Source organism: Eriocheir sinensis, chromosome 43 (genome assembly GCF_024679095.1).
Source record: "Eriocheir sinensis breed Jianghai 21 chromosome 43, ASM2467909v1, whole genome shotgun sequence".
NCBI lineage: Eukaryota > Metazoa > Arthropoda > Malacostraca > Decapoda > Varunidae > Eriocheir > Eriocheir sinensis.
The window spans coordinates 13,336,189-13,348,688 of record NC_066551.1 but is presented as its reverse complement, the minus strand read 5'-3'; the positions used below and the strand labels follow the sequence as shown (position 1 = coordinate 13,348,688).

General features: G+C 41.3%; 1 protein-coding gene across 3 annotated transcripts in view; it reads right to left on the bottom strand.

Annotated features, from left to right (window-relative positions):
* The window catches only part of LOC126980190 (uncharacterized), a 55,758-nt gene that overhangs the window by 14,561 nt on the left and 28,697 nt on the right, over positions 1–12,500 (bottom strand). For all 3 annotated transcript variants that reach the window (XM_050829806.1, XM_050829807.1, XM_050829808.1), the window contains 9 exons: positions 11,878–12,084; positions 11,376–11,504; positions 10,102–10,278; positions 9,853–9,995; positions 9,056–9,185; positions 8,594–8,716; positions 2,379–2,461; positions 1,687–1,840; positions 13–103 (listed from right to left, as the gene is read on the bottom strand). In XM_050829806.1, the coding sequence (XP_050685763.1) occupies positions 13–103; positions 1,687–1,840; positions 2,379–2,461; positions 8,594–8,716; positions 9,056–9,185; positions 9,853–9,995; positions 10,102–10,278; positions 11,376–11,504; positions 11,878–12,084 (1,237 nt within the window). The remainder of the gene's footprint in view (positions 1–12; positions 104–1,686; positions 1,841–2,378; positions 2,462–8,593; positions 8,717–9,055; positions 9,186–9,852; positions 9,996–10,101; positions 10,279–11,375; positions 11,505–11,877; positions 12,085–12,500) is intronic.

Here is a 12,500-nt window from a genome sequence, read left to right as displayed (position 1 = left end):
GCTTCTACTCACATGTCTCCCTCAGCTTGACGCATCTCTGAACCTTCCTTCTCTTCATTCTCATCCGCGCCTCCTCAGTTTCTTCCATGCAGCTTCCCTTGAACTGTGAGAATATTAGTCAGTTTTGCGAACACAAAGAAAAGAAAGAAAACTCAAGAAGCTAAATGTATACGACACAGAAAAAATTGAACTCGTGAATGCACAGGAAGGAGATGATTTATTGACTAATCAATTTCTCATTTGAATTCCCGCCCGCCCCCCCCCCTTATCATGTTTCAGTTGTTTCTTTCATCATGTCATAAAATCGGGTGTTTCCTTCGACTTTGAATTTTGTTAAAGACTCTGCTGCACCACAGTCTTATCATGGAGTGTTTAGGGCTTTTAAGAACGTAAGGAGTCTGCAAGAGGCCAGTTGAGCTTTACAAGGCAGTTCCTGTAATCCTAACCCCACCTTACCTCACTATCCATGAATAATTTATCCAACTTCTTCTTTAATGCATCTATGGTATTTGCACCCACAACATGACGGCCAAGTCTGTTCTACTCATTCACCACTCTATTGGTAAACCAATTCTTGCCTATGTTTTTGTTGAATCTGAATTTATCTAACTTAAAACCATTGCTACGTGTCCTACCTGGTTCTTTTACAACCAGAACCCTATTAACATCCCTTTATTAAACCCCTTCATCCATTTATAAACCTCGATCAGGTCTCCTCGCAACTTTCACCTTTCTAGAGAGTGTGGATTTAAATGCTTCAGTCTATCCTCATAAGACAAGTTTCTCACCCCTTGAATCATTTTTGTCATCCTCCTCTGTACAGATTCTAACATCTTAATATCCATACTATAGTAGGGGGACCAGAACTGAGCCACAAAATCGAGATGAAGTCTAACTAGTGCTAAGTAAAGTTTAAGGATGACTTCAGCGCTCCTATTGCTTACGCTCCTTGAAATGAAGCCCAATACTCTGTTCGCTCGATTTTTAGCCTGAATGCATTAAGCCCTAGGACGGAGGTCAGTGCTCACTAAGACTCCTAAGTCTCTCTCATACTCAGACCTGCGTAGAGGAGTGTCATTTAAGGAGTATTTGTGTGAGGGGTTATTCCTACCTACACTCAGAATACTACACTTCCCAACATTAAATTAAATCTGCCACTTCCCCGCCACAGACTGCCTTCGATGCTGACGTGATGGGGCTATAGGAACTATGTTATACTAAACAGTAAAATGTTACCGTAATGCTTTAAGGCTTAAGCCGTCCGTTTTCTCTGTTCAGTTATCAAAGCCCGACTTCCTTTCCCAAGCACAGGCTGCTCTTGCCCCGTGTTATCATTATCACCATTTATTACAGTTATTATTAATAACATTATAATCATTAAACTGTGCAATGGTAGAGCCGGGAGAGTACGGTCACTTAACACTCCTAAGGCGCACCTCTCCAACACTGCTATGGATAGCCTTGAACTGAAAGCACTCTAGCTGTAATGGTACTGTCTGTTCGTTAAGTTCGTACTTCTCCATGAAAAGGCCTTTATTGTACGAGTCACGCTCAAGGTGGTGTTGTAATGTTTGCAATAAGACCTTGCAGCAAAATGAAAAATCTGAAGAATACTGGTCTAAAGGATTAAGACACCTGCTGAAAGTTGGTGTGAATGTACGAGTAGTACCTCCGTCCCTGCCTTACCAGCGTGCTGCTAAAGGTGTAGTCTCGCTTGGGACACTCGGTTGTAATTAGCACCTCGGCGGGCATGTCGACGGCCATGCGATCAATGGCACTCGAAGAGAGAGTGTCCAGGATGCAGCTCACGTCGCTGGCAGTCTTCCAATTTCCCGCCGGCCTGAAAGTTGAGGGAAAGCTTATGTTGTAGTTTTCAAGTTTCACACTTTTCATATTTTGAGCACTTAAAGGGTCAGAGGCCAATTCCATATAAATCATCGTATAATAAAATATTAAGAGGTCATATTCCACCAAGTAAAGTAATGCAACGTTCATTTAGGACCAACCTCTCCCAAACTGTATTTTTTTTTTACATGTCAGACGCTTAATCGATCAGTAGAATCGTACACTAAAACAAGATAATATATATTTCAGTAACTAAAAAGGTTGGATGGCCTAATCCAGGAGTAACCTCTTCTAAAGCATAATAAAGCCGTGTTCCTTGTGTGACTAATTCAGATAAAAAGGCGCACTGCCTTCACTAACTTGACAGTATGTCGGAGGTTCTTGTGAAATGGAAAAAGGGGTGTAGGACTCAGTCAACGTTTTCTTAGCATCCTCAAGAGTAAGAAATAAAAAAATATAAAAACTTATATAAAGACAAAATCTACCACGCTGATTTTTGTTCTAGTTGCCTTTTTTTCTTTTCTTTTGCGTACCCTTTCACCTGCAGCACCATCTCGGCCACCTCGTCCCTCTGATCGGAGTCGAGACAGAGAGGAACTCCGCCCTCCAAAAGACCCTGTGGCAGATGAGGGAGAGGAAGGTTTCATAAGTCATTATAATGATAAATCTGCTCCATAAAGCTACATCAATCAATCAGAAGGGGCATATGTTGGGGGGCGCGTCACATCGCCCACCCTACGACGCCAAACCTGAGTGTTGAAGTTAGTGAAGAAGTTATTTAAGTTTCCCATGAAAGTACAGTTTCTTTAATTACTCCTCCACATATTTTTATAAATCCAGAAGTTTAAGCTGAAATTACTGAATCCATTATTTTCCTTTATTATAATTAATTTCATTTAAGCACTTTAGATGAGAGACAGGCTGAACTTGAACTTCTAGTAGACGACGGTGACCTAGATCAGTGCATAGATGAAGCAGACAGCTACAGACGTGCCAGTCAAGAGAATTGGCTACGTGCAGATGAGAAGTTACAAGAACTAATGAAGGCCAGTCAGATTGAATTAGGCTCTGATGGGAGTCCTTCTACAACTGGCAAGTCACCTGAAGTGAAGTTATCCAAGCTTGAACTGCCAAAGTTTAAAGGAGATGTTACAGAATGGCAGTCCTTCTGGGATCAGTTTAGCTCTCACATATATGACACAGAGATTCCAGTTATAAGCAAGTTTAGTTATCTGGTGTCTCTGTTAGAAGAAGCTAAATCAGTAGTTCAAGGTCTCTCACATACTAGTGCTAATTACAGTATTGCTTGTGATCTACTGAAGGAGAGATATAACAGGCCTGAGAGAATTATATTTGCCCATGTACAGTCCCTTTTGAGTGGCCATGTCCCTGGGAAGGCCAAGGGACCCAAGTATGTGACTCAACTTTGGAGTCTCAGAAATGAGATACTGACAAACATCAGAAGTTTAGAGGCCCTAGGCGTGTCAGGCAAGCAGTGTGAAATCTTCCTAACTCCCATCATCCTGTTCCGTCTGCCCAATGAGATTCGTCTGGAGTGGGCTTGCAAGGGTGCTGGACATGAGAGTGACCTCGACTGGCTTCTGACGTTTCTACAACAAGAAATTGAGAGCATCGAGAAGTCAGAGGCCTTCAAGGACGTCACCGTGGGTAAGAGGGAGAGTCTGTCTTCCCCTGAAGAGAAGAATTGGCAGACGCGGGAGCCTAAGGGAAAGGTATCATCCGCGGCTGCATTACACACATCTTCGGAAGGTGAGAAGCTCCTTTGTGGATTTTGCAACAAGAAACATGCTTCCGAGAGATGCTTTGAGACCCAGAGACTTAGTGGAAAAGAACGCGTTGAAAGAATTAAGACTGCTGGTATGTGTTTCAAGTGCTTAGGCAAAGGACACATTGCTACAGGGTGCTCAGCCAAGTGTCAGAAATGTAGAGGCTATCACCACCATCTCATTTGTGGTGTCAAGATAGATACTAGTAAAAGTGAACCTGTAAGAAATGAGTCAGTAAAGGCAACTCAAGAACTAGCTGCTGATCATAGTAATGGAGAAGCAAGTAAGAGTCAGGCTACTAATTTTGCTGGAATTTCCTTATCTAATATATCAGTTAGTAAGGAGACATGTACTATACTGCAAACTGCTCAGGTGAGAGTTGCAGGAGCAAATGGTGTTCTTCATAGGGCCAAATTGTTGTTTGATAGTGGCTCCAGTAGGACATATGTCAGTAGTAGACTTGTTAAGAAATGCAAACCCACATGGAACTCCAGCAAACCCATTTCTTATTCAGTATTTGGAGGTAATAATTCCTCTAATATAAAGCAGTGCAACCTGTTTGATCTGAAGGTTCTTGATTGCAGTGATGCACCACACAAGTTAACAGCTGTAGAGATTCCAGTGATATGCCAACCCTTAGTGAGAACCACTGTGCCTGTAGGTATACTATGCAAATTTCCAGTGCCTCTTGCAGATGACTATCAGAGTGATTCCTATATGGATATAGATACACTAGTGGGTCAGGATGCTTACTGGAAATACATAATGTCTAATGAGTCTGTGCAAGTGGGAGGTGTAGTGGCCCAAAGATCATTGTTTGGCTGGGTATTGTCAGGGGCTTGGAATGCTGACACTAGTTCTAAGGTACCAGCAACCTCTCCACAGATGTTATGTATTTCTAAAGTGTCTGATTATGATGTAAGCAAGTTTTGGGACTTAGAGACTATAGGGATACAGTCCAAGGAATCAGATCATAAGTTTGAGTCAGATGTTGCCTTGCAAGAGTTTTCACAAAATGTTTCATATGCTAAAAGCAGATATGAAGTGTCATTACCTTGGAAAAGTGACTCCTTGAAAAGTGCCCTACTCAACAATGAGAAACTTGCTATGAAGAGACTAGGTAAGTTACATGCCAAACTAGATAAAGATGTTGAGCTGAAAACTGCATATTACAAGGTTTTTGAGGACTATGTGCAAGAAGGTATTGTTGAGGAAATTCCTAGTAATGAGATAGTCTGTGAGAATCCTACCTTTTATATGCCTCACTGCCCTGTGGTTAAAGAAACTAGTAACAGTACCAAGGTGAGACCTGTCTTTGATGCTTCAGCCAGTGGGTATAATGGAATTTCACTGAATGATTGTCTCTTGAAGGGTCCTTCACTCAACCCAGATTTAGTAGAAGTGATGATCAGGTTTAGAAGATGGCCTATTGCTCTTACTGCTGATGTTACCAAGGCCTTTCTACAGTTGTGTGTGAAAAGACGAGACAGAGATGTACACCATTTCTTGTTGAGAGATGAGGATGAGATTAAGTACATGAGATTCCTGCGGGTTCCCTTTGGAAACACTGCCAGCCCATTTCTATTGAATGCCACAATAAAACATCATTTAGAGAAGTATCCAAGTACTGAAGTAATACAAGAACTGAAAGAGGATATGTATGTAGATAACTGGCTGAGTGGTGCTGACAGTGTGGAGGAAGCTGCCTGCAAATTTAGAGAGGCTTGTGAGGTTTTGGCACATGCTGGCATGCCTCTGACTAAGTGGGTTTCAAACAGTAAATTAGTAACTTCCATGTTTCAGGATAAAGTTGATTTAGTACATGGAGGAGAAGGTACTAAAGTGTTAGGCCTACAGTGATGTAACACTTCTGATGAGTTTTCTTTTGAAGGAATAGAATTGAACACCCAGACTGAGTTGACATATACCAAAAGAAGCATGCTGAGCTTGATTGCCAAGATCTTTGACCCTCTAGGTCTTATCAATCCCTTTGTGATGTTTGGCAAAATACTTTTTCAAGATATTTGGAGGCTGGGTCTTCAGTGGGATGATAAATTGCCTCAGGATGTGAAGCATAAATTTGAAAGATGGGTCCTGAGTGCGGCATCTCTCAGGGATTGGAAGATGGACAGATGTTATTTTCCTTTTCTTAAATGGAATAGCCTTACTGATGTAGAGCTTCATGCCTTTGGAGATGCTTCAGAGAAAGGTTACAGTGCCTGTGTATATATCCGTACCTGCTTACCAGATGGTGCCTACAGGGTTGCATTAGTCACTTCAAAAGTCTAGAGTGGCACCTATTAAGACCATAACTCTGCCCAGATTGGAGCTGATGGGGGCTTTATTGTGTGCTAGATTAGTAAGCTTTGTGAAGCATGCCCTTCATCTAAACATGAATGCCAAGGTGTTTTGCTGGACTGATTCACAGATAACTCTAGCTTGGATCAAGGGTGACCCTGTGAAGTGGAAAATGTTTGTTGCAAACAGAGTCACAGAAATTCAAAGCGTAACTCCACCAAGTTCTTGGCATCACTGCCCTGGACATGAGAATCCAGCTGATTTAGTTTCTAGAGGTGTCTTAGGTGATCAGATTGTATCAAGTAAATTGTGGATGTGTGGACCATCTTGGCTAGCTGAACCTCTTAGTATCAGTATAAAGGAAACAGAATCAATTTGTACAAATGAGGAGTACAAGACTACTGAGGCTCTAGCATATGTAACTGTAGACCCTACTCCACCTGTGTTTGAGTTTGAGAGGTGGGGTGACTTTAGTAAAGCTCAACGTGTTGTTGCTTGGGTGTTGAGGTATACACATAATTGTATAACACCTGATAATAAGATTTCTGGTCTACTTTCAGCCAAGGAGTTGGATGATGCTCAGGTAAAAATGTTTTATCATGTACAGAGAGATATGTTTCCTCATGAGATTAAGGCTCTGCTAAGTGACAAGCCTCCTCCTAAGGGGTCAAAGTTGATTAATCTAGATCCCTTTCTTGATGATAAAGGTTTATTGAGAATCAGAGGTAGACTGGAAAATGCTGAATTGAGCTTTGACTGTAAACATCCAATAATAGTTCCAAAATGTCACCTAGCAAAGCTACTGGTCAAGTTTCACCATCTTTTTTCTCAAACATGCAGGTGTTTCTACCATTGTATCTACCTTGAGAGAAAGTTTCTGGATTATAGGAATTAGAAGAATTGTTAAGACTGTGATCAAGGAATGTGTAAGATGCCAGAGACATGACTCCAGAGCTTGTAGCCAGCCAGTAGCCCCACTACCAGAACTGAGAGTTAAAGCTGCTCCACCATTTACAGTGACTGGCCTGGATTTTGCTGGCCCTCTGTTTTGCTCTGATTTCCCTTCTAAGAAATTTTACATTTTACTGTTCACCTGTGCTGTTGTCAGAGCTATACATTTAGAGCTCACTGACTCTATGAGTGTTGAGGATTGCATGCTTGCCCTACGCAGATTCATTGCACGGAGAGGGCTGCCTTCAGTGATGTACTCAGATAATGCCAAAACTTTTGTTGCTTGCAGTGGGCAAATACAAAAGGGTTATGGTCACATATCTCCACACTGGAAGTTTATAGTCCCCCATTCTCCATGGTGGGGAGGATGGTGGGAACGTCTGATAAGATCTGCTGTCAAGTCTGCCATGAGGAAAACTTTAAGTGTTAAGTATATTTCCAGAAGTGAACTAGAGACTGTACTACATGAAATAGAAGCATGTGTAAACTCAAGACCTCTCACTTGTGTTGGGGATGAACCTAATAGTGCTCCGCCTTTATCTCCCTTACATTTCCTCATTGGCAGAAATGCTAGTACTCACTCTGAGTTGGACCCCAAACCTTCCTGTATTTCCCCTCAAGATCTGAGGAATAGAGAACATTTGAGAAACCAGACGTTAGACAAATTTTGGAAGAGGTGGAGCTCAGATTATATTTCCAATTTGCCCCCAGTTGTTAAGGGTTTCACTTCAAAATGCAGTATTAAAAAAGATGACTTAGTCCTGGTGAAGGAGGACAACATTCCAAGGCTACAATGGCCCCTGGGTTTGGTTGTAGATATTTTCCCTGGTCAGGATGGTGTTCTCAGAAGTGTAAATGTGAAGACTTCCAGAGGAGTACTAAATAGGGCAGTTCAGAAGCTACATAACTTGGAAGTATCTAGCCATGAGTATACTGATGTTAATGAGACTGTCCAAGATTTACCTGAAGTTGATGCAGCTGTCCAGGAGTCCTCAGATTCTAGTCCACTTCCTGAGACAGCTGCTGAAACTCGTACTCGCTCTGGTAGGTCTGTTAAAGTTCCTAGAAAACTTGACTTGTAACTTCAGTTGAAGTTCAAGTTGACGGACTAGTTTCTGAGGCTGTGAATTGTATTTCGTAGGTGATATGTATGAATAATTTAAGGTTGATGCTTTATACTCAGGAATACAGTTGTCATATGTAATAGGAGTGCTAGACTCCTATGGTGGGGAGTATGTTGAAGTTAGTGAAGAAGTTATTTAAGTTTCCCATGAAAGTACAGTTTCTTTAATTACTCCTCCACATATTTTTATAAATCCAGAAGTTTAAGCTGAAATTACTGAATCTATTATTTTCCTTTATTATAATTAATTTCATTTAGTTTCTGTAAATCAAGTTTTGTATTCTTAGTTGAACTGAGATAGGTATATATTTGCCTTTCTCGGGTTTTGTCTGTACAAGTTCCTGTCGTTGAAAATAAACACGATTCAGCAAGAAGAGCGAGACCAAGCCGCCACCAGCCCTTTCTCTACCCTCCGTTCACCTCCAGATCTTAGCCACGGTGTTGATAATTTCAACACTGAGGTTTTCTCCGGGCAAGTCTCCATGCAGGCCTCCTTCCCAACACTAGTACCTCATGGGCGTCCCCTTGGGTCCCTGTACTCAGGGCTGTAGTTTACTCTATAACAACTGCAACAAACACCAAAGATCACCTGAACTAGGCCTATGTAGATGCCCTTTGCCCTCTCGTCCATCTTTCTTAGCAAGCTCGGCGCCATGTCCATGAAGCACAAGTTGATGCGTCGTAAGCCACATTCAGTGATTGGCCCGTCAATCTATAACAGAAAGTGAGCACGTTTATGACAGGCAGTCAGACAGGTTGAGATACAGACAGAGAGGATGGCTGACAGTTGTACAAGCAGGAAAAAAGGCAGGCCTGTAGGTGTGCAAGGGTAAAGTTGTTAGTCTGTTCCAAACAAACAGGTAACAAGATAACGGGAAAAAAAGACGTGTGACGAAATCGAATGAACTTCAGTAATATATCTTTTTGTGTATATGTGTTTCATTGAATCTTCAAGTGAAATTAGCTGATGAGGAAAGAAACGTGTGACGAAAATAACGACCAATAATACTAGAGAATCATAAGACAGCTGTATATTCATGGCAGAACTCACGGTTTGGGGGAGAATTGTGTTGATAAGCCTCCGTCTGATGTCCATTGGGATGGAATAATAGCTCTTCGAGGCGCACAGGTTGGTCATGACGGCCTTCTTCACCTGCATGTTCGCGTTGTAGATCACAGGCCTGAGGTTTCAAACTCGTCACCAAATGATCTTCATACATGTGTCGCTCCCCCTAGATGTAACTATATGCATTGCCAACGCTCCTACCCCTCTCTCATCGTTCCTTCCTGACTTTTCTTCTCTTTCATTATAAATTACATATATGATGCAGAAACACATCACTTTACGTTCTCATACATTTCCCTCCCTCATCCTATCATGTTCAAAAAAGGTTTTATTATGTTTCCCTCGTAATAGTACGATCTCACTTCCCTCTTCCCGCTGATCCTATTGTTTTTTTCTCTCGTTTTTCACCTTCAATCGACCACTTATAACCCCTCAAGTGTCACTGTACATCCCTACCACCTACCTTTCTCCCTTCTCGCATTTATCATATTTTCTTAAGGCTACTTTGTTCTTGTATACCTCCCTCTCTCCTCCCTGCTCTCACAGTCTCGCTAGTTTATTATTTTCTCTATGGGCCCACGTACACTATACCATCCCCTACTATTTTGTTATCCCTTTTATTCTAAGTTACGTATTCCCTTTCGTTCTCGTATCCTCCCCTTCCTGCAGCAGCACTAATCCATATCTTATAATTATAGACTTATTTAAACATTACATTTCCATTTTTCCAACTATGACCCCGTGTCACTGTCTTCTCCCTTCCCGTCATATAATCAACTCACTCGTATGCGACGATGACACAAGCCGGTATGCTGTAGATTTCATTTACGTAAAGACTGTTGATAACTTCCTCCAGGTTCTCACTGTCGCCAATGTTAAGATTGCTCTTCGCCCAGTCCGTCAGCTTCTCATTAAATGCCCTGCACTGTGAAAGGTTGAACAGGAAGAGTTAAAAAATAGTTCAAGAAATGGAAGGGGAAATGTCATTTTTTCTTATACAGGAAATTTCAGACGTAAATCCGCCCACTTACCGCTGACCACGACAAAGCTTCTTCCCGGACCTCCTCAAATACATCAAATATCTCGGCTGAGTTCACCTTCGAGGCATCGTCGAAGGACATACACTTTAGGAACGCCTTACCACTGCGTAGGTCTGCCGGCCTCAAAGAGGTTTTGTCGTAAAACAGTTTCTTGGCGCCTAACAAACACTAGAAAAGAAAAAGTATGTAGTACTATAAAAATTTCCATGATCTTAATACCTAACAAACATTATGCTGTAACCATGTTAACTTTTTAAATATGTCTCTCCCATGCCGACCAGAGACCACCAATCCATGCAGTTCTAGATGGACAGGGTTTGTTGCTTGATTGTGAATTAAACATTAACTTCATCTCTTTCAAGAGAGGAGTCAAGACACCTCTTTTCCCGAGATTGACCTCTTTTGGCCTCTTGTTCTGTTTTTCTTTTATTGAAGCAGCGTTTGGCGGGTTGTTTTGTTCTGCTTCTTTGTTTGTGCCATATTACCATAATATGGAAGGTGGAGAGGCTTATTTGAGTTGATTTGTAGAGGATATAGAAAGGAAAAGACCGTATATTGAATATTTCCATTTTCTTGGCGCTTAATGAAATTTGAAAAAAAATATGTGTGGTGACTGTCAGTGTTGAAATACGAATATTTGAAAGACGTTAATTGTTTTAAATTTTGTCTACACTTTCTTGATCTCTGGACCTGTATTGATCTGTTGATTTATCCTTGACGGGACCTGGTGGCTTCATGGGTATGCTGATCGGCCCGGAACCTAGAGGTTGCGAGTTCGATTCCGGTTCTTGGTGGCTTCTTGGTGAGAGAAGAAGCTCTTTCTTGTGACCGTAGCAGAGCTAGATGGTCTGAGCTACCTTGGTCCGAGGGATTATTTAAAACCCTGTCAAAGGTTTCTCAGTAAATATGATATATTGCTCATGAGACTAAGGAATATACGGACTAGTTCACCGCACTGTCTTTCACCAACCACTCATTAAAAGATATGAGGGAGAGCTGAGGCGGCTTGGCGCCAGCTGCCCTCTCGGAATAAGGACAACGGGATCTATCACTTATGTCACACAGTAAGAATAATTCATTTTTATCTTAGAACACTAAAACTCACAAAGACAGACGGGCACTTTCCTAAACACTTTTGAAGATTCATATAGTTCATGCACTGATTTTAGTCTATCGGTCATTGTTTTATGTGGATACACACAAGGGTGCACGATTTGGATGTTGCTTCGATGGAAAGAGAAAGTGCAAATCGAGCTCCTGCTTACCGGCAAGGTGATCCCCAACATGTCTTCACTTAACCTAGCGAGGGTGCTGGCGCCGACGGTGGCCATTTTGGTGATAGGTAGGCGCTCCCTCACCATGGCTGGAGCATCCTCCATGTCTGTAATAGATATCTGGGGGAAGGAAGTTTACCAGTGATCCTCTGACCGTCTCATCCTCACCATTGCTTTTCTTGTTTGGCTGTTGCATCATTATCATTATTATTATTTTATTAATGTTAATATTATTAGTAGCAGTATTGTTGTTATTATTATTGTAATTATTATAATTATTATTATCATTAGTAGTAGTATTGTTATTTTAAGTAATATTATTATCATTATTGTTATTATTATCTGTAGTTTTATTATTATTATTATCAGTAGTAGTAGTAGGAGTAGAAATAGTAGTAAAAGTAGCAGGGGTAACTGTGATAGTTGCAACAATATATAACTTATATAGCAATGGGAGTGTCTTTACAGTCAGCGTAAAATGAAACAAAGTTACCATTTCGGCCATCACTAGCATCTGGTAATGGTCGGGCTGTATGAAGTTCATATTGGCCAACTTGGCCACACTGAGGAGAGTTGGCGAGGACTGTTCGCGGAGGTACTCTGGTCTGACGAAGGGCTTCAAGTAGCTGCTAACGGAGGTCATCCGGAACGTGTCGCTCGTTATTGCCACCTCCATGTTCGACCTCAGGGTTGCGTTCACCTGCGGGTGGGTCAGCGATCTTGACGTTTTCTTGTTTTGTTTTTTTCTCGGCAAGGTTTTTCCTTCCCCAATGCAACATCTTTGACTTTTCTCTAGTATACTTATTATCTAAAATCATTGTATCATCATACTGTTTTACATATATTATTTAACTTGCACAAACAGACATAGATAGATTGACGAATAAATGTGGAGAGAGAGAGAGAGAGAGAGAGAGAATGTTACTTCTAAATGGTATTACTGGACACCTTTGGTATTGAAAACAAAAAAGTTTGTCAGACCATCTCAGAAACATAAGTGAAAATTAAACCATATAATATTTATCAAATTAAAAAGGAAAAATTTGTATTCAATCATGTTACTTCTGAAGGAGGTTAGATTTCTAATGAAAATGTGAGAAGCAGGTTGGGTCCCGA